Consider the following 21,509-nt stretch of genomic DNA (forward strand, 5'->3'; position numbering starts at 1 on the left):
GTAACTTGCCTAAAGAACTTGCCTAAGATGCCTAAATATTTACACATTTGCCTATAATAATTATCTAAACAATTATTATTTATTCTTAAAATATTTGCTGGCACAAGGAGTTTCATTAATTATATTTCCCTTTATGCGTGCATGACGATAAACTACTTGAACTTGAACTAATGCTGCTTGTGGAATATCAACAATATACATTAAGTGTTTAATATACGTAGGCTATTTGTTGTAAGTAAAAAGTGATTTATATATTTCTTGGTTACAAGTAGCCTAGGCTAGCCTACAAGTTAATAACAAATAGAACAGAAAGAGGTGGAAGGTAGCCTAATAGGCCTAGGTGGCATAAACATTTCAACAAAACAAAACATTTCCAAAGCAACTGAGGTCGACAACGGATACTTGTGTTTTTATTTGGCGTTTTACCTAACTTTCCACGAGACAACCATCATGACAGCGCTACACACCTAGCACACATACCTTTACACAAGACAGTTCTGCAAGGCACAACGTAACTTAAGCAAGACAATGCTGGATAAACAAAAACATGTTTTACAGCAGAATAATATTGGCCAGACGTCGCCCTACATTCAGCGTTGTAAGTTAATAACCCACTTTCTACAAGCCACGTGTCTTCCTAACATCCCGACATTGAAATTGTATTTTCCAACGAAACAAATAAAGACAAAAAATAGCTTTGTTCGTGATCTGTCTAGAATCTTTGATACCACTAGCCAACTTCCGCAATACAGTGCCACAAGATAGTACGCGACTTCCGCAAGACAGTGCCGCGAGACACTACGCAACATCCGCAAGACAGAGGACAGGACAAAAGTACGGTACAGTACAGTTTCGGCTCTAACCGCCTCTCACACTGCTCTTTCTTTATGTGCTTCTCAAATAAGAGTGTCCTCTTCCTCAGATCTGAAACCGATCAGGCAGTATAGCTTCATAGAAACATTGCTAGACAAGAGGTGTTGAAAAACGATACAACCAACAACCGGCGCCGACTGATGTGTCCGCCAGAGAGGCCTTGTAGTACCAAATCATACTTGGTCAAATGAGTCAAACGAGTGTGCCATTCTATGGTGCCATTTCGTAATATCCCTCATTGCGATGACTGATACGGGGCCGGGTGAACATCTTAACGCTTTCTGAACGAAAGACGTAGGCTGCTGTTAACTTTGCCAGAGTGATCTCTGCAACATATTCCGTGAAAGATGATGCACCGCTCACACTTGGTCAAACACAACACAAAAGTTATAGCTCTAGCATGTTGAACCAGCTAACGTTAGTCATGTGGAATGCTCAAGTTTTCCTTCACATAACTGATTCCATTGAATGAAGCAAAATCTGTGCTCGTAACAGCCTAACTACTGATGGAATTAACAATTGCAATAATAACTACAACAGGTAGCCTATGCCCATCAAATATATTCAGGTTACCGTTAGCTACAGCATCGGAAAATCAACAGAGAAAACATCGGCCCATTGTGGGCTCGACCTGTCAGAAACTTTACAGAAATAGCGCAAGCAACGATTCAATCCAACAAGAAAATTCTGAATCACCATATACGTTACAGTAACTGAATTAAACGGTTCAAACATATTCCCACAAATAAGACTGCGGAACTTACGTAAAAACGAAGAATAAAGTGGTGGATCCAACAAGAAGAGTAGCTGCAGTGGACACCGGGATATATTTGGTGGGTTTAAATCTCTTTCCAGCGCTGTTGGGCATTCTGTAATGTCCACATTCCTTAATTATTTATTCCTATCGTGGATGCATAAATCTGGAGGTCTGTTCAGTGCAACCCTTGAACACGTAAGGTTTCGCTAGATCGTCGCCGCTGCTACCGTTAATTTTCTCTAAGGTCGTTAGACAGGCAGTCAGAAATACACGGCGCTCAAGAGGCTGAAAATCCCACCCTAGCAATCCAACCCACTGCTGAGGTCACTGCACTGCTTGAAAGGTGGAGCCTCTTCTATGCAAATCCAAGAGGTGTGCGCTCCGTTAAAGTGTTGCAACTAGTCTTGAAGAATTAACCTTGGTTAGATGCTGCGATGGCTAGAGAGAATGGTATTCAGATTAAGTAATAATGTTCCAGTGTAAGCTTACGAAAAAGATGGAATGGAATTTCTAGCATAAAGTCAGGCAGAGGTGACAAAACAGCATTAGCGACTGGAAAAGAGGAACATGTTTGAAAATGATATACTTTAGTAATGAGTTCCACATACCCTCTGCTGGTGAGTAGTAATAGTGCAGAGTAAAGAGAATATTTTGGTGAACGCGCGCTGGCAAGACCACAAGTCAAAATAACGATTCTGCATTATTTGCAATATCTTACAAACGACAGAGAAAGTACTCACTGCTACCGCTATAGTCTAAAATAACCACAACGATCTAACCGTTAATTGTTTTACTACAACGTAATACTTCGGCGAAATATTAAAACGGGAGCTGATTTAGTGAAATGTTATGGTAACTATGGTATCCGTCCTGTTTGACGCTAACGAGCCACCGTATGAGCTTGGTCTTTTGCCTCCTCTGAGTCTTAGTGACAACTTTATTTTTAGCTATCCTAAAAAACTAACGTTAGCTGTCGGACACTCCCGAACCACAAGTGCTTAGTATTTTCTTTACCCTAAAACAATGCAAATATTTTCGAAAGAGGAACGGTGATGTGAGAGTTACGAACATAGTCTTGCTGCCGATGGTTGACACTTCCGAAGCATCTAACTGGCTTGCTAGCTAGCATATTAGCTGACCGGAGGTGTCCAACGTTTATCCTTTGTGCGTCATTAGCTAAGTAGCTAGCTGTTCCAGCCCTTTGTGCGCACAGAATTAGCTATATATTCCCTCAAGGAAACCGGTGAATTGCCTGGCATTTGGGAAATCTACCAGTATGTCGTTTCGGAGGGCAGTTAGGTTATTGTGTGGTTTTGCGGGCGGCTCAGGCGTGTTAGTATATGCTGCTTCGGCAGCTGAATCGAGGGGATATTTTGGGGAGACGCAAGGGGAACGGCAATGGTTCAAAACTGGCCTCGCAATTATTCACGCAGCTCAGCCAAGCGTATTGTTATCGGGGAACAATTCAGTGCAACCGAGTGGAAACGGTTGGGATTCCAACTGGGATAAGTATGTCTGTGTTTTCTAATGTTATGTCATGTTCAGGGTTGAAATGTCAGCTTCAGTGAAACAACTGTTACAATCAGATCAGATAGTAACTTAGTCTGCCTGTGAGCATTACCATGTCTTTGGCCTAAGTTGACTTAATAAATCACTCAGAAGTCATTGCATCCTGGTGATGTGACATATTGTTGCTTCAGTGGGGAACTGAAACAAGTGATCGCAAAAAGCAACACATATGTTGGGGGCCTATCTTCATTGAGCACAATGAAGAAAGATGCTAATTTTCTGTTGATTTGCTAGTGGCAGTGGTCCCAGAGTAGCATATTGGCCTTAGCAGTATTGTTTTTGCATAAACATATACAATTTATTGAAAATAGATTCTTTAATGGAAGTTAAATCTACATGAAAATACAACCACAAAATAATTGTTGAGTATGTTGATGTACACGTTCCATATAACAACCAGGTTAAACAACCAAGTAAAGCCAAGAAGTAAGTGTTGGACAGCCTACTAATTGCTTGCACTACTTCCTTATTGCACATAGGAGGGACCCTGCTTCACTATTAAATGGAAAGAAAAAGGAGAGCACAGGTGATGACTTGGCAACAGAGGTGGAGAATAACAAACCAAAGGCCACCCGTCATATCCTCCTCATTCGCCACTCCCAGTACAATCTCAGTGGCAGCGAAGACAAGGAGCGGTTTCTCACCCCACTGGGTATGGGTAGTGGAAGTCTGGCTTAGTCTGAAACAATGTAAGTTCAAGCTCAAGGACATGTGCTAAAACACTTCTCTCTATCTCTCTACCTCTCTCTTTTCCTCAGGTCGCGAGCAGGCAGAGTTGACTGGACAGAGACTGGCCGTTTTGGGACTGAAGTATGATATCCTTGTGCACTCCTCCATGACAAGGGCTACAGAAACTGCTCGCATCATAAGCAAACACCTCCCAGGTCAGAAGAAGTTGCAACTGTTATGCTGGTTGTAGGTCAGCATTCAGCTGTGTTAAGGATAGTAGTCATTTGCAGAGGATTGTTCCTTTGTAACATCAGCATTTACTTCCCACATCCTTGTGACTACAAACATGTTAAAGACTTAAAACATGCACAGTGCCTAACAGTTCCTATTTGAAAACTGCAGGGGTAGAACTGTTGAGCTGTGACTTGCTGAGGGAAGGAGCTCCCATCCGACCAGTCCCCCCTGTTGGCCACTGGAGGCCTGATGCAGTGGTACGGTTCATGCAATCCGCCTCAGTGTCACTCCCGTGTGCTGCAAGAGCCCATGGTTATTTTGTGTCATTTATCAGCCAGACTCTAGATCCCTAGATCTAGAACTCTAGCTCCTAACCTTTTTAGATCTCCATACACTAACCTAACATCACCATCTAAGCAGCAGTCCTCTCATAAGGCCGGTGCACTGACATAGTGAATACCACATGGGGGCCGCCATGTATTCCTTGTCATGAGCCCAAAGGAATGAGAGGGCCCTGAGGTCCTCATTTGTGTTGTGTGTGCGTGTGTCTGTGCGTGCGCGCGGTGTGTGAACCTGTGTACCCGATCCCAGCAGTACCACGAGGACGGGGCCCGGATCGAAGCCGCTTTCCGCCGCTACATCCACCGCGCCGACGTCAAGCAGAAGGAGGACAGCTATGAGATCATCGTCTGTCATGCCAATGTCATCCGCTATTTTGTGTGCAGGTGTGTGCCCCCCCCCCAATCAGTATGGGTTCCGCAGCTCACCCCCTCTCCCTCTGTAGGATAACGGGGCCCAGTCATCATGTTCTATCTTTGCTATTTTGCTCTATCAGCTCTCTGTTGTGACACTCATACCTAATGTGCACTCCACCTGTGTGTCAGTATTGAAAGCAAACACTTTGGTGACCTTAGTGGTGTCAGGTAAATACTATGTATTGAATAAGTCAATTCTAGGAAATGTCTGCTTGACTGGTAAGTCGTAACTCTACAGAAAGCATTCGCCTTGCACAATAATTGTATTTGCATACAATAAGGAACGTTTTATCAATGGCATACTGGTATTTAGAGCACGAGGACGGGCTGTGTATATTCTGTGTTCTTGTGTTGAGTTTGTGTCCCAAGCTCTGTGATGAAGACCTCTCGTGTGTTGCAGGGCTCTCCAGTTTCCCCCCGAAGGCTGGCTGCGTATGGGCCTGAGCAACGGCAGCATCACCTGGCTCACCATCAGGCCCAGTGGCCGTGTAGCACTCAAGGTGCTGGGCGACTCGGGCTTCATGCCCCCAGACAAGCTCACATCGACCTGACACCACACGGCCGCTCACCATGTGGGACTGCCGCTTCAGCTGGAGGCTGTGGCTTGTTTTTGCTGTTTTTTTTTGTTTTGTTATTGATTCTCCTTAAGTGTCTTGAAAGTGTGACAACTGTTTTGTTGCTATTTTTGTATTGATGATGATGATAAGGCAAGTAGTTTACCTACCTAATGCCATGTTTTTTCGTCAATTACATTCAGGACACTACACCACCTTGTATTAACTTGGGTTTTGTACGAAAATGGGTATGGGAAAGTTGTATCGGGGGGAAAATAGTGTTTGCATATTTTTTTCTGGATTACTGGAGCACTGAATATGAATGTAAGTAAGTGTCTTGTCATTCAGGAGGATAATGGAGGGGATTCAGTCAAACCAAAATTTTTTCTGATAACTTGGCTATTGTTGCTCATATATTATGTTGATGGTTTGCCTGCGAAATAATGACTCCTGTCCTTGATATGTGTGCAATAGAGTTGAAGCATGTTAATGTGTTTCTTCCTCTATGTCTCTTCAGGAAATACACCTATGACAACTACTCCAGTTTTGCTTAATTCATCGGTTGAGATATTTTAGATGTTCAAAATGTAATTTAATAATGGTGGAAAATTTGACGTTATTTGTGAAATGTTCATTTCCAAAAGTGCCAAATACAATAGATTTTAAGTTCCCAACAGATGTTTTTCATTTGTGTTTTGCACAAGGCATTAGCTCCAAAGCCCATTTACAACTCAGTTCTAAGATACCACATGAAGGAGCTCAAAATGGTGTTCACTGTTTTATTCGTTCCTCAGAAGTACATCAAATACTTTCCTTTGACATATACAGTAATAAAATTGGACTAAAAATGCATGCAATGGGGAAGCCAGATCAAAAATAATCAAAATATCAACAATTAAACAGCAAATCCAATGCACCACAATGTTGGCACTACGAAGCCTTTTAACAAAAAAATGGAGTAAGGCTGGCATTAATGTACTGTATTAGCATACTAAATTGTAAACGTTTTTTACAATCTTATGTAAGAGGTATTCAAATGCTGCATAAAACCAATGCTACTATACTTTATTCAAATTGGGCTGTTGTCAAAAATTATGAAGCCTTGATGTCATCAGTGCAACCTGAACACTGTGAAACAACTGGGTTTGCCACACATGGTCATACTAAAAAGGCACTAAGAAAGCTGAATGAAGCAGGGAGCAAAATTCCAGGCTGTCACCACATTGAGTAGCAGGGAGGATGGGACAGAGGGTGAGTAGTACACAATCTTCAAAATGAGACCTTTTTTGTAAAGTGGGCTCAGGAAAGGGGCTTGGGGGGGAAATTCGGGGTACCCCCCTGCTAAACAGAGTAAAAGTCAAAGGGAAAGGTACATTTTGAGCCACTGGGTCAAAAGCATAGCAGAAAACGAATATCTCATGGAGAGTGGCACATTTCAAATGTGCTAGTATTTGGTGTTATCCCAAATGGTCTCCACATGAGAGCTGGTTAACAGAAGAAAATCTGTTTGTTTGACCCCCAGGTGATGAGGCAAAGGGTAGGTAAGGGTAATTAAAAAAAAAAGACATTTGGGAAATTCCACATTCTTAATTAATACTGACAAATGATCTGCCCATCTCTGGTGCTAACACTGATGTTGAGAGGCAGTACAAACCAGACCTGATTTCATACCCTGTGCTAACATTTTGTTCAGTTTTATTAATAAATCTTAAGAAAAGACTACAGATACCTCACTCAAATTCACAACACCACAACTTACACCACTGACCAAGATCAACAAGTTAGGTCCCACGTGACCATAGGATACAGATGGTGCGGTTTGGACCCCCCCCCCCCCATCTCTAGAAATGCACCATTCAGTTGAAATATCAAAGTTTGGTTGTTGATATGTTCATACAGTTGTGCAGTTTTGTTGGAACATTCATTCGTATTATAGAGATGTTAGAGACAATTCAGTAACCTGCAATGTACAGCCCACAAACATCAGAAAGGTAAGACATCATGAGGATGGCTTATGTGTGTCACTGAGAAACTGTACTTATAAAGTGACATGGCTGCAGCTTGGTGCATGGCATAATAACTGTGTGAACGAAAACATTCAGGTATCTACAAAAATTAACACATTTATTGGATTTAAAAAATATGGACAGGGAGGCATTGGTAAAACACGACTGGCTGATTCTGGACATGGTGTGGCAAATTCTGACTGGAGGCTGTCCCTCATCTCAGAAAAATTAAGGCAATTCTCAAATTCATGAACTTAAAAACAGGAACTGGCAGTCATTTACACAGATAAACAAAACAAAAACATTTTTTATAATTTTGTGCTACGTAAGAGATATACCAAAAATAATTTCACAATTTTTTTCTCCTCACATTAAGCTTAAATTTTTACAAACTATTTTCAAGCAATGCGTCCGCACAAGGATTTACATTGGATGTTTTGAATGCAACCCGTTTCTTTTTTTTCTCTCCATTATTAAACAATAAAATCTTTTCTTTTTTTTTTTTAGCGAGGACACAAGTGCATGTCACCATGTTCTATAAATAATATTATTACTGTCATTTTTGACAAAGCTCACACTCATACATACACTGTAAAGAGACTAGTTTGAAAAAATTCTGAACATACATCCAAAAAAATCTGTACATCACATGTCGGAGTACCACATCGTTAATACAAACCCTCAAGACACTTGTGCATATTTCTGATGTGATTGAAGCCAGTATGCAGTAACCCGGGTTGGCGAGGTGTGCAGCACGGGGGGAGGGGGGCTGGCAGGTGCATCTTAAATTGGGGGGTCGCTGAAGTGCTTGAGGCGAAGGCGCTGGATGAAGCTGGCGTGTGCTGGACTGTAGCGGCTGGGGCTGCCGAAGTCGGGCGACCCCGGTGTGTACCGGGAAGGGCTGCAGCGGCTGAGGGGGGAGGCCAGACTGCTGACGGGGGAGCCCGGGGTGAACGTCTGGACCTTAGGAGGCCGCCGCACGAAGGCTGGGGTCGGCCACCTGTAAAAAGGCACACAGGCAGGTACACACACACACACACACACACACACACACACACACACACACACACACACACACACACACACACACACACACACACACACACACACACACACACACACAATTCATTTATTTGGGATGACCAATACTGATTACAACAACACAGCATTCCAAATATTAATTAAAGAGCTCATTTGTGTCTCACACAGCAACACAAACACTGTGCAAGTGCTTACAGCTTTACAGGTAAATCAGGATAAATACATATTATCAGGGGTAGAGATGGCACCGCCTTCTCCATACATGCAGACTGCCTATGATGGCTGACACAGAGCAGTATTTGGCTATTTGCTTAGATTTTGTCTTGTTAAGTCCAGCAATTTGCAATCCTCTAACACAGAGTCTATGAACATGTCCAAGGCTACCATAAATAAGTACAACCATTTTTGTGCTATAACCACCTACTGAAAGAGCATGAGTTAATGGCTGGTATTTAAAAAAAAAATTCTGAGAAACACAGGTCCATGTACAGGTCAAAGCAACAACCCACTTCCAGAATCACAATAGTTTTTAAAAGATCATCAACAACAACAATGTCAGAAGTGTTTGGAGAGTCTCTGAGAACACACACACACACACACACAAATAAATGGCTGCTTTTGGATTTAAACAAATGGTTGAGAAATTAACGCAGGAAACAGACACCAAGGTGTGTGCATATTAACACTTAAGAATTAGAAACTCAACCCAGATCTATACTGAACTAAATCTACAGTACTTGCTCATCCTGTCATTTTGATTGCACAAAATGTTTACATACAGAGAGATTATAAAGGACTTTGGTACACACCTTTGCATCTCAGTGGGGGAGTATGTTTGCATTGTGCTCTTCCATTTGTAAATGCTGGGGTATTTCAGGGGATCAACATCTATGGCTTCTACTGCAGACAGTACTTGTCTGTCCAGCTTGGTTGGCGAATCCCTAAGAAAAGCACCAGAATCAGCTTACATTGGCTCAGCACATACATCTTAAGGTTATGAGTCCTCTCAGGTTATACCACAACATTAAAACTTGAAAGTTGTCCAACTATCTTCAAGAACATAATTCACTTACCCTTCAATGAAAAGACATTTTTTAAAGCGGGGCGGCGTCCTTAATATAAAGTCAGGGGAATCCAGAGATCTGTAGGAGCCAGATGACCCTGAGCTGCTCATATCTCGGCCCCCGTGGTCCCAAGACTTGGACCTGGAGCAGAGAGTGCGCTCGACCACGGGCCCCCTAGTCCTCTGACCCCCACCCTCCAGGCTCTCCTCAGCTGACACGTACTCGTCCGACCCCGAGCTAACCCGGTCCTCCAGCCTCCGGTCGCCTTCGTCCAGCCCGTCCCCCTTGCCCCCGCTCAGCCCCTTCCACGAGCCGCAGTCACGCTCCGAGCAGCTCACCGAGAACACCGAGTCCTCGCCTGCGCCCAGCGACAGGCGGCCCACGCTGGAGATTAGCTCGGCCGCCGGCAAGTACGAGTCCCTCAGGAGTCCGTCCTTCTGCCGGGAGCCGTCGCCACTGCGCCGCCGCTCCCGGGGCTGCCGCTCCATCTCGTCCAGTAGTGTCATGCGCTCAAACTCCACCATCAGGTTGGACATGGGGGACAGCAGGCAGGCAGAGGAGGACGACAGGCCGCGAGGGGAGCCCTTGTCCCCGTTCTGAGTCCGGTCGGCGCTGGTGCCAGAGGGGGGCGGGCACAGGCCGTTCCTGCTGGCGGACGAGAGCAGGCTCTTGTCGGAGGCGCAGAGGAGGTCCTGCTCGGCGGCCGTCTCGATGAGGTCGGCGCTCCGTGACACAGGCAGGATGTGGAACTCACGGCCGCCCACTGCCCCCTTCAGGTTGTCCTTGGAGCAGACGCTGGTGAGGGCGGCATTCTGCCGGTTCTTCATCTCCTCCAGGCTCAGGTCATCGCCCTCGTCCAGGAAAGCACCAACCGAGATGGAGTTGCAGAACTTTTTTGGCTTGCCTGTATAACAGAAGGAGAGAATGAATTGAACTTTCAACAATGACTACTGAGATCTGAAGACATTTACATGACCAGTGAAATCAAGCATTTTTGTCCAAGATGGGACACTGGAGAAAACTTTGATTTTGAGTGCATTAAGCGCAGATTGTATTGGCTTTCCTTCCAAAGCTTTTCGCACAAGATTCTTCTCTCATTTGGTTTTTCAGCGCTACACTCTGGGGGCATGCACATGAGACATGCCCCCAGAGTGTAGCGCTGTAGCTGCCTGATTGAGTTAGCTGCTGGCTCTAGCAATTCGAGCTAGTTAAAACCGATTGTTTCTGTTTTGTTTTTTCCGTATCGACAGTACTCTGTGACCTCGAGAAACGGAGATCTATGTGAAAACTCGCCGGATTTCTCCTTTAAACGTGTTGTGACAGCACTCCACATGTTAAGCACATCACAGAGGCTCACCAAGAGCAGGTCCTTTCGATTCAAAAAATCATTCTACTCGTTTACCTGGTGATGGAGTTCTGAACCTGTTGCTGGTCTCGTTTTCTCCGGTCTCTCGGTGGGCGCGCTCACTGAAGTCTTTCTTGCTCAGGTGCTCCTCCAACTTTCGGAGACCCTCTGCAGACGACAGGTCAACAAAGGAGTCCAAGAACTCCCAGTACTCAGCCCAGGGATGGCCCAATTCATGGGCAAGATTTCTGGAAACAAACAGATCATAGAGTCAGAGGCAAGAGCAACAATGTTTGTCTCAGTAGCTTTTCCTGGGTGTGTGCCAATGGTGCATTAGAACAAGACTAGGGCTGTGTTCTAATTCGCATACTTCTGTACTAACAATACCTAATATGACTGCAGACATGCATTCACTTGTGCACTATTATTAGGTATTGTAAGAGTACAGAAGTATGCAAATTGGAACATAGGGTAGGTTCTCCATCCTGTACCTGCCCACTCTCTCGGCTCCTCGGTCGGGATCAGACTTTAGGATGTGGTGGAAGTGTACAGCACGATCTCTGGGGGGCGTCTTCCATGCTCTGCGGAATTCGTCGGCCTGAGGGGGGGGGGGGGATGGGGGGGGGGGGGGGGGGGGTAAATTTGATCATACAGAATATAACCAGAGATGCACCACTCTGTTAACAGGCTCACTTCAAGAAGTATTGAGTGCAAAATGCTGGCTTTTTGCAACACAACCGTGAACAGTATTGCTAACCCATATCAATAGGACTAGAATAGTCCTAGTTGAAATTCAAATTTGATGATGTTCTATTATTTTATAGCAATTGTGTTTCTCTTATTTCAGACCTACACAGGAACGGTGTTAAATTCCTTGTGCTTTAGGCAGGGGACTTCCCACAGTGACAAATCAACACCCAAGCCTTTCACACATTACACAGCATGACACAGCATGACAAGAGGTTGACTGACAATGCACAATTGATTTGTGGCAGTTGCAAATGCGCCACATGTCACACCCGGGATCCATACAGGCCCTCTTTCATGGTACAACTTGTGGTGCCACAGAAGCCAATCAACAACCAAGCCTCTGTAAAACTACACAACAGTTGTGGATCTGCTCAAGGTTTCTTCCTCTATCTCCAATCTAGGGAGTTTTTCCTCGCCCCTGTTGCCCATGGGCCTCTTTTCTTTTCTCTGATTGTCTAACACTCTGTAAAGCGCCATGAGACATGTGTAATGTTTTGGCGCTCTATAAGTGAAATTAAATTGAAAATTGAATTGACAACAGGACACATGATAAAACAATAATAACCAACAGGTTTCAGGCAGCCACAAACGCGCCGCGTGTTGTACCCGTGAAGGCTCTCCTTTGCAACAAAACATGCGTTACCAGTAGTCTGAATTCCAAACCAAAGAACCAAAACAGAAAAACACATAACATCACCACTAGAGCAAGTTCTGTGAGCATTTCACTGGGGTTATCAAGCAGGCACCGTCCTTCCTACCCCACAAAATGGTTTTGACATGTTATAAACAGAGACAATAACAACTGCCACTCCAGAAACACAGCGACAGGATTCCACATATCTCTGAATGATGGCATGACCCCAAGTAGTCAGAGCGATAACCATTGGCTTGCCTTTTCAGCAGCTTCAGACAACTCCTTTATAGCTCTTTTCAGTTACCGTCCATGAAAACCAAAATCTGAGCAGAAGTGTTTAGAAGATTTTGCTACAAAGCAACACCTACAATGTCTCTACTGGTCTTAACTATTAGGGCTTTCAGATATAACCTCCGGAGTATATGCGGAGGTTTGTCAAACGGAGGTCCTACCCTTCGGATGATTCAGATATGATGCTAACCTGCGGACCTTATACTGACCTTATACAGACCTATGTGTGAACGACATACACGCACATCACAGAATCTCCGTGTGGTTGTCGAGTGAGGGTTGGGGGCTTGTAGAGTTCACAAGAGGCAAGATATGACGCAGAATATATGCGGCTGCTGTCACAGCTGCTGTTTGTTTACAAAGTGTATGCATTATGTAGGCTAAAGGAGAAAAATCTATTGTGCGTAGGCTAATACTTAAAGTAGTCACGTAAGTGCGCACTTGAAATTGACCTACAGTATTTGTATGTGTGCTTCGAATAAACACATTTATCTGTTTTCAACGTTATGTATCAGAATTACTTGGCTATGGAACCCCAAAACTGGTTTGCGTTGGAGAGAAAAAGCATGCACAAACTTTATGGTACCAGCCAATTAAAGGCTAACTCAAGACTTCAAGGCAATCATATATAACGTTTTTAAGCAACAAACAAAATACTAACATAACAGTGAAGTGGTTCGTTTTTTCGATTTATTTTTCCAAAAGCATCCTTTCCCCATGTGTCTATTGCATTTACGTAAGGAGCTTGGAACAAAGTTGGGTTTTCTTTGTTTTCATTTTCTCTAGCCATATTTATGCTCAACAAATATCAGCGAGCTCAGCAGTGAGGTCATGAGAAGGCTATCAATGAACAGAAAACCGACTGTGTTGGCTAATAATTTATTAAATACTCCTGTTATTGTCGTCAACGTCGTCGCTTTAGGCTACTGCCTTTTCAGCGCCTTCTGCATATGTTGATTTAGTCTTTTGAATTTGTTTGGCCTTGCGATGCAGTTGTAGGCTACATCAACATGTCTCTTGCCATTCCCTTCATGTGTTCTATCACAATGCTGTCTGCCCTCATGGACAGTAGCTCCGTGATGTCTGCATCTTTCCAGGTCAGATTTTCTGGACAGCACTATGCCACTCCATCATAACACTGGCATTTAAGTCAGATTTAACCACATGGACGCACGAAAGAAACGTCACCGACACGCCCTCTCACTAGGTGTGAATTTTAACCACATGTTCTACGCTTCGTTCAGACACAGCACATTTACATAATGTCCAGAGGAAATACTAGGGGGGCAGTAGTAGAACAACCGGCTAAATTCGGACTTCCATATGACCGGCTTATGTCGTTCAGATATACGGCCCCACCGTTTAACATCCGCAGAACTTCCGGTCTTACACGTATGTCTGAAAGCGCTTTATGTTTGCCAGCCCCTTGCTTCTGCTTCCCGTACTTTCAGTACCAGTTCTTTTTTCATAGAATTCCTCCATCACATCTGCAGAGGGGAACAGTTAGCTCAATAAAGTCAGCGATGTGCTCACATTCAGAATACAACACCGCATCTGGTCTCAAAATAGTCACATCAATACACTGTGGAACTTGCAGTTGCTTTTCAACATCCACCAGGAGTTTCCAATTCAGTGCTTTGCCCCATTTTCCTGTATTGCTTGTATTTGCCCGATGCCCACTTTTCTGTTCCTCTTGCACAAAACAATTTCTTCTATCCCTGTCGCTAACCGGCAAAGAGTTCATCTCAAAAATTCTCTGATTCTCAAGCATATATATGCCAGTGGTTTTAAAACTTGATTATGTCTCCAGGTGTAGTGACCCTGGGTCAGAATATGCTTTAAAAAGAGCCATGGCCCACACATAGCCTGCAGCTTCCATCTTCACTAGGTTCTGTGGAGTAGGAAGAACATCATATGTGGCTCCTACAATGAATTTAAAACGGTGAGCATCCTTGGCCTATAGTTCTCTCCAGCTGATCTCAACATCTCATCAGTTCATCCATTGCCCTTGTTTCGCTTGAAACACTGTCTAGCCTTCCCTTCTTGTTCGCGAAGAGAGTCGGTTACCATCTGTTTTTTCTCCTGTGCTGTAGCCTTGCCCCATGCTTTCCAATAGGCACCAAGACCAAACCGAGCTCTTCCACTCCTCACCTGCCCAACAATAATATACCTATGTTACAATGCGCCTTGAGCATGTTTAACTGTATCCCGTGGATTCCACTTCTTCCATGTTTTCACTAGTGACTAGATCCTAGGACTGTGACAGAGTCATCTCCAGACAGGTCTTGAACTCCTCCACCAAGCTGGTCACTGTTAACTCCAAAATTCCTTTTCCATACAATGCTACCATACTTAAAAACAACATGGCACCCCGAGCCATTTCCTAACTGCATTACCGGTATTAACAATTCTCTCAAATTCCTCCATCTTAGACCAAAGCTGTTACTTGATATAATGGCACAGTGAGAAAATTGTTACCTTTGATGGACTCAGAGGCCCAGCGTAGGCTTTGACCGCCATGACGGGGTCCATAGGACTTCTAGACAGCATGGAGGGTAAAGGCTCAGAGGGCTCAGGGGACCATGGAGTTCCAATCACCGGCTGGGAGGAGTTGTCCGTCGCCCTCAATAAGGGCACATAACAGCGATCTGGGTCGGGAGAGGGAGACACGCTCAACTTCCAGCAACAAGAAGAAGTAAACAATCGTATGCTCAAAGCTTTTATTGCCGGGCAAGGGGTCCGTACCTTCTAAATATTCACAAATCTTCTGCTTCACTTCTTGAGTTTTGTTTTTCCTTTCACATATGACCTGACAAAGACCCAACAAGATAAACTGATTAGTCTGTGGTTGGTACAAAACAAAAAGACTGGAAAATGAAACATAAACATAACAAACATTTGCATAAACAAAACAAAAGCACAAACCACCATAGATAAACAGTCCCTTACATCGCATGGCTTCTGGTCATACTTGTTTCTGCAGTGTTTGTCAGTGTCAGGGTGGGAGCAGAGAACGTTCACCACCTCTGGGCAGCCAAACTTGCAGGCAAAGTGAAGTGGTGTCTCAAAGCCCTGGAATGCAACAGAAACAAAATATAACCAAATCTTTTATCTTTTCTTAAGGGTGCCATGTGGATATTTTTACCTCAATTCTTACACATGGCACCTTTAATGCAATGGAGAGATGAAGAAAACAAGTGTACAGAATAAGAGAGGACAGAAAGCATGGCAAGAAAAAATTACAAAGAGGACAGAAAAAAATGAGAAGGCAGAGAGGTATGAAATGAAACAGACACAGACTAAGAAGAAATAATGTAGAGACATGCAGAGAAAGAGACGAGTCAGACATCTTGGTGTTGATGGACTCACGGCTTTGTCCGGAGTGTTGAGGTACAGGTCCACGATGTAGCGGATGCGTCTCCGCAGCATGTCCTCGTGGTCGTCGGGGTACATGAGACGCATGAACTCGGGGTTCTCCAGCGTGTTCAGCAGCAGCTGGGCCACCCCAGCCTGGTTCTCCTTAGCAGCCACGTGCATCACATTGTATCGGCAGCCCTCCTGTAGAACAAGGCCCACGATACAACACTAGTGTTAACACCTGGGGTGGGAGGGGGGTTTGGCTCTGTTTTTGGTTATTTGAGCCACCGAGATCTGACTGAGACGGCAAAGAGCCTAAACTGTATGGTGAATGGTGAACTGCAGTATGACACTGCAGTGACACAAGTCCACTTTATTCCAGTTTGAATGGTCCTGTTTGTAGTCAGGTTGAATGCACCATTTTCAGCTAGTTCCTTTATATAAAAAAAAATGTTATCTGACGTGAAACATTTCTTTATGTCCACTTCTGCCTTCCACCTCCAAAAAAGAAAAGCTCTCTCCTGAGCCCCCTGACATCACTCTCCCTCACACACACACACACACACACACACACACACACACAGCTCACCTGCACCACAGTGGGATTATCCCCTGAGCCGATGAGATAGCGTGGATTGCTCCAGACCAGCTCAGCGAAGGCCACCTCGTCGCCCCTCTCCACGGCCTTGCGCAGCTTGGCAGTCAGGTCCTGTGTGCGCGGGCTCTTGAAACTGTTTGCCTTCTCCCTGTTGATCGTGTCCGTCTCCATCCCAGAGCTGTTGTCTATTGTAAGGGTTTAGTGGGAGAGAGAGGAGAAGCGTTCTTCTATAGTGTCGTTCCATATTCAGCCAAACTTTAACAAGCCACCATGGACAACTGATGGTATTTTGTCAATGTGTGTGTCCAAATATGTAGTATGGCCTTCCAGGAACAACTGCACTGTGAACATCACCCCCTCACTCACCCTTAGCGAAGAGGCCTGGTTTGACAGGCGAGATGCATGGCATGGCTTTGCTGGGAGAGGGGTAGTAATCACAGACACCTTTGGCAAACTTCTCCGCATCCTCACGGCTGGTGAAGGCTTTGAATCGAGCCCCTTTCATCATCTTCACCACTTGCAGAGCTTCTTTCTTTTCACTGTACACATGTACTCTATCTTTAGAGGAGAGAAAAGAAACAGAAAGCAATTCAGCCAACAATCTATGGCCATAAACCTACAGCAACGGGCAGCATGAAAGCATTATTCATAGCCAACAATAGCTCAGCGTATTACAAGAACAGAGGCATTTTCATTTTCCTTTGGAAATTTCTAAAAGCGGTGAGACAAAAGCAGAATGTCGTTAATAATATGAAATGGGTTGAAAGACTGCACTGGGCACTCAATTAAAAAAATCAACCAGACTAAATTATGAATTTACATAATTATAAAACAACCAAAGAGGGGCCCCTTGCACAACAGAGCTCATAATCCCTTATTAAACTAATGTGTTAGGCCTCCTCTGCAACGGAACAGAAATAAAGTCTCGAAACGTCCACAGCGCGAGCACAGAGGTCAGTGTGAATCTCAAACTATGCTAGGCACAGGCAGAGGCACAGACACTTCCAGCCACCAAATCAGAGCAGCCAAGTAACCCAACACCCTTGTAGCACCTCTAGGGCCAAGATAACAGGTATTACAGCTGGGCTTTACTGCAGGATGTCCCAGCGTTGACACTGGGTCTAGCTGTTCCCCTGTTCTTTCCCACTAAATGTACTTTTAAACAAACAAACCATGTAAGGGAGGGAGAGAGGACGATGTACAAACACCTGAGTTTGTTTGAGGGCAAACACTGAACGGGAGTGTGAGGAACAACTTGCTGAATTTATCAAAAAGTGCACACAGCCTTCAATACAATATTACTGTCCTGACCCCTTTTCATTTCCGTTTGAAATCTACATAAGTAACCTTGACAGGGATCAGGAGCTTTATTCAGAATCACAAACTAAGTCTTTCAACAAGCAGCCTATAACCGGTTGTAAGGATTAGGCTATATCCTATGTAAATGGCTGTAAACTCAACTATGGCAACAAATAAGCCTCCTGAGTAGACCATAATTAGAAAACTACACAACTGCCCTGGCATTGAGTTCCTCAAGAACAAGAACAAGAACAAGATAAATAGAGTTACTCAAGAACAATAACAAGATAGATATTGAGTTCCTCTAGAACAAGAGTGAAGAAGCAGAGGTATACTGTAACAATGCAATCAACTAATGTATCTATCTCTATGAAGGAAACATGGTACAACTTTAACACTTTGGGCACTAACTAATTAAATATGGAACTATTCCAAAACTCTAGATTTTCAGGTTCCAACTAGCTACACATGCCATTTTGTCCTATGAAAATAACCAAAAAATTAATTTCTCCATGTTCATATGCTGTAGATACCTCAAATATTGGTTCAACACTAACAAAGCACTGTATTTGAAGATGAAAAAGAAAAAGTATACAAATCCAAGCACGAAGAAATGATGCAATCATAGGAATTGAACAAAAATGTTTTACAGGTCTTAAGTCATTATTCATTATTTAGAGAAACTTTGAGCAACTTGGAGACCGGAAAACCATTTTCCTAGATTCTGTTTGATTTGACACTGAATGACCCATTTATGTTTGTTGTCATGGTTCAACCCTGACCTTGAGCCAGTTCACAATGAGCCTTCACAATCATAGCATGACTCCACTGCAAAGTGCCGTCAACATTAACAAGTAAACGTGGGTTAACACTCTCAAAACTGTTGGCAATGTATACCGAGAGCTCCAAATGTCAGACTGTTACTTTACTGACCCTTTTGAAATATGCCCCTACCTATGGCCCTCCTGCCCTTGCCAAAATCTATACACGTCACTGTATTGCATCTCAGAGACTTTTAACACATTCACTGGCTTGGGGGTTACCGTAAAGAATGCTGACTCCATTAACTAGATCAGAAATCTGCTCCCTTAACCCAGGCCTCTTTATCAGCATCTTTAATAATGCAGATATTCTGTAAATGATTGCCCATGCTCACACCTGCCATTTCAATCCACACACTAATATTCGTAGGGCTACCAGTAGCTGGCCACATATGATTTATTTGAACGGCACAGATTAGCAAGATTAAAATGGACCCATGTAGGATTGAATGAACCCAACCAGGAAATATGTAGTGAGGAGCATCTTACCAGTCCTGACCAGCACATCCTCCCATGGTGGGCACACGCCATAGTAGAAGGATGGTGACACTTGTGTGGGCTTGGAGGGCATCTGCCCATCAGTTTGAGCCTCTTCGGCCCTGACGCAGCCCAGCACGGCCGTCTTCTCCGTCAGAGCCTCCTCCTCGGGTGGGTTGAGGCCCATGCCGTAGCCAAAGTCACCGTCCTCGCTGGCCTGTGGCTCTGTCGATGCTGATGGGTTGGAGGCCCCCGAATCAGGGTTGGAGGCCCCCGAATCAATGCCCGAGCCAGCGCTGGTGCTGCCATCTTCATTCACCAAAGCACGGGCCAGCTTCCTCTCAAAGATGGCGCGGGTGGTGGCTGTGATGGGGCCGCACTTGAGGTTGGCCTTGGCGAACTCGTCACGCAGCTCATCTGCGCTCAGGCCCTGCAGCCTGCTCAGGGTGGCCTCCATGCTGCAGCTACCTGATGGATGACAAATAGCACTGTGTGAGCCAACCAATCAAATCCAAAAGGTAACTAATCAAACACTCTGAATTCACAGACTACAGCACTTGAGTATACAATCGATACAGATTACAGAACTTAAATTCAATTACATTCTTTGTTAACGTCTATTCCATGTGCAACTTAGGTGTGCTATGCATGAGCAAATGGGCTGTGAAACACCTTGAATTCTGACATGCAAGGGGCATCCGAACCATAACACTAACTTATACCGGAGAAATGTCTCGCAGTTAAACTTGCAACTACAAAAAAGAAACACACATCACAAAACACTGTCAGTAGTCTCTTGATGTCATATGCTGTGCAACCAGACCCATAAGCGAAGATGGCAAGAAACATACAATTTAGGAAGAAAAGCCAACTGTTTTACATTTGGACGCACGATTTTAAACACCGACTTCCCTTACAATAATTCTCTTGTAAAAGGCTACACTATATATAGTGACTAAATATACATATTTTCCAATGTCACGCCCAAGTGGGATACACGACAGCTTTTGTGTTTTAATTCACCATTCCCTATGCCACGGTTCTATCACTGTTTCGACAACTCAAGTGGGCATGATGGCATCGGAAGGGTGCAATCGCATCGAGCCACTTACCAAAAATTACCGTTATATCCGCTGCTCATGCTGTATATAACGCTTAAATAAAACGTAAAATAAATGTTCAAACAGACACAATGCTAGGGATAGTCTGGAATGGTCTCATTGTTTACAAGCTTCGGCGCGCATGCTCAATGAGAAAGGGAGGGCTCAGTCTCACAGCTGAGCGAAACGAGCTGGACTTCCAGCCGAAGGAAGTGCTCAAAGGTGTTTCATCTACATTATCTTTGGTTTGTCCGGCCCACATCTTGGCCCATTACATGCACCTGCATTGCTAGAACTGTTGTTATAAAAACAGCACCTCACTATAAATATCAAGGGAGGACCCTTTGGACCGGCTGATGTGACACCACAGCAAGCCACCATGTAAAAAAGTCCTTAGGAGCAGGTTGCACGAACAGATAGCTAGGTCCACGAAACAACACAATACTACTTAGAAAAAAATTCAAACACATGAGCAATTCGTATGTTCCTAAATGCCATGTAATTCAGCTGGATATTCAAAGAAACCACACTTAGCTATCCATGGTTGCTAGCTAAATCTGGCTAGCTTGCTATAAATAAGCAAGCAGACAGGGAGGGCCAACCGGTATGTTGTATTTCTCTCATGTCAGCTAGCATTATTAATTTATGTATAGATCTAGGTAAGGGATATGAAATATCAGTCAGGTAATGCAGAACAACCGACAACTTGTCGCTAAATCAGCAGACCGTGTGACGTTATTATTTTCTCATCTAGTTAGCTAACTAGCTACAACTGAAGGAGCTAACGTACGCGTCGGTTGAGCACACCCAGCTAACTAACGCAAACAGTGGCAGCTAATGGCCACTGCAAACAGTTGCTACATAACTACTTTCAGCAAAAATCGAACATTTCTCTGCCGCTAATACTTATCTATGGGCAAGGGGTGTAAAGTCACTGAAAATGAAAATTACTGTTTTAACTCGCTTCTAGCAGCGTGCTCATACGCCCACCTCCTCTCTGCTTCTCCACCTTCTTTCACCGCGACGCTTTCAAAATGTACTGAGAAAGGACCCTGTCGTGTAAGGTGTCATCAAACACTGCCTGTCAGAAAAAAATGGAGAGCCCAGATAGCAGAACTAAGTCTCTGGTTCACAATCATGCAACAAGGTGCTTACAAAGTAGATCCTTTCCTTATGAAACTAGGGCAAGCTGACTTGGAATAAATAGCAAGATGCCCTAGACCTACCCGTATCCATTCTCAAACAGTAGGCTAAGCATGGTCATACAGGCTATGATGGCAAGAAATAAACCTAAAAATCATGCTATGTGGGGAAA

The 21,509-nt window shown here is 44.1% G+C and overlaps 3 protein-coding genes across 9 annotated transcripts in view; 1 reads left to right on the forward strand and 2 right to left on the reverse strand.

The window, feature by feature from the left end:
- Nucleotides 1-1,918, reverse strand: part of zdhhc8b (zDHHC palmitoyltransferase 8b) — a 57,986-nt gene extending 56,068 nt beyond the window's left edge. For all 3 annotated transcript variants that reach the window (XM_076269678.1, XM_076269677.1, XM_076269679.1), the window contains exon 1: nucleotides 1,638-1,918. In XM_076269678.1, the coding sequence (XP_076125793.1) occupies nucleotides 1,638-1,741 (104 nt within the window). In that variant the 5' untranslated portion in view covers nucleotides 1,742-1,918. The remainder of the gene's footprint in view (nucleotides 1-1,637) is intronic.
- A 388-nt stretch (nucleotides 1,919-2,306) lies between these two features.
- Nucleotides 2,307-6,085, forward strand: pgam5 (PGAM family member 5, serine/threonine protein phosphatase, mitochondrial). 2 transcript variants are annotated; one of them, XM_076271127.1, is made up of 6 exons: nucleotides 2,307-3,139; nucleotides 3,679-3,851; nucleotides 3,958-4,083; nucleotides 4,271-4,359; nucleotides 4,694-4,827; nucleotides 5,258-6,085. In XM_076271127.1, the coding sequence occupies exons 1-6, from the start codon at nucleotides 2,907-2,909 to the stop codon at nucleotides 5,406-5,408; spliced, it is 906 nt and encodes a 301-aa protein (XP_076127242.1). In that variant the 5' UTR covers nucleotides 2,307-2,906; the 3' UTR covers nucleotides 5,409-6,085. The 2 variants fall into 2 exon arrangements, with proteins under 2 accessions (XP_076127242.1, XP_076127243.1); XM_076271128.1 differs by having other exon boundaries at nucleotides 4,697-4,827.
- Nucleotides 6,086-7,518: 1,433 nt separating this feature from the next.
- On the reverse strand, nucleotides 7,519-21,270 carry ankle2 (ankyrin repeat and LEM domain containing 2). Of its 4 annotated transcripts, none has more exons than XM_076271124.1 (13): nucleotides 21,185-21,270; nucleotides 19,107-19,562; nucleotides 16,864-17,055; nucleotides 16,489-16,682; nucleotides 15,912-16,100; nucleotides 15,492-15,614; nucleotides 15,288-15,351; nucleotides 15,021-15,190; nucleotides 11,359-11,465; nucleotides 10,925-11,115; nucleotides 9,532-10,426; nucleotides 9,268-9,399; nucleotides 7,519-8,417 (listed from the first exon to the last, which is right to left on the reverse strand). In XM_076271124.1, the coding sequence occupies exons 2-13, from the start codon at nucleotides 19,549-19,551 to the stop codon at nucleotides 8,201-8,203; spliced, it is 2,919 nt and encodes a 972-aa protein (XP_076127239.1). In that variant the 5' UTR covers nucleotides 19,552-19,562; nucleotides 21,185-21,270; the 3' UTR covers nucleotides 7,519-8,200. The 4 variants fall into 4 exon arrangements, with proteins under 4 accessions (XP_076127239.1, XP_076127237.1, XP_076127238.1 ...); XM_076271122.1 differs by having other exon boundaries at nucleotides 21,146-21,219; XM_076271123.1 differs by lacking the exon at nucleotides 21,185-21,270 and adding an exon at nucleotides 20,207-21,130.
- Nucleotides 21,271-21,509: the final 239 nt, after the last annotated feature.

Source organism: Alosa pseudoharengus, unplaced genomic scaffold, assembly GCF_046254945.1.
Source record: "Alosa pseudoharengus isolate Yale_2024_CS ecotype anadromous, Long Island Sound unplaced genomic scaffold, YU_APseudo_1.1 YU_APseudo_1.1_scf_6, whole genome shotgun sequence".
Classification (NCBI taxonomy): Eukaryota; Metazoa; Chordata; class Actinopteri; order Clupeiformes; family Clupeidae; genus Alosa; species Alosa pseudoharengus.

What these genes read in the sequence shown, in the direction of transcription:
- pgam5 (XM_076271127.1), top strand. Translation starts at nt 2,907, where the DNA reads ATGTCGTTTCGGAGGGCAGTTAGGTTATTGTGTGGTTTTGCGGGCGGC. An exon ending in ACTGGAGGCCTGATGCAGTG is followed by an intron (nt 4,360 to 4,693) that starts GTACGGTTCATG and finishes ACCCGATCCCAG; the next exon opens with CAGTACCACGAGGACGGGGC. An exon ending in ATCCGCTATTTTGTGTGCAG is followed by an intron (nt 4,828 to 5,257) that starts GTGTGTGCCCCC and finishes CGTGTGTTGCAG; the next exon opens with GGCTCTCCAGTTTCCCCCCG.
- ankle2 (XM_076271124.1), bottom strand. Translation starts at nt 19,551, where the DNA reads ATGGAGGCCACCCTGAGCAGGCTGCAGGGCCTGAGCGCAGATGAGCTG. An exon ending in AAATGTCTTTTCATTGAAGG is followed by an intron (nt 9,400 to 9,531) that starts GTAAGTGAATTA and finishes TGCTTTTCTTAG; the next exon opens with GGATTCGCCAACCAAGCTGG. An exon ending in TCCCCCACTGAGATGCAAAG is followed by an intron (nt 8,418 to 9,267) that starts GTGTGTACCAAA and finishes GCCTTTTTACAG; the next exon opens with GTGGCCGACCCCAGCCTTCG.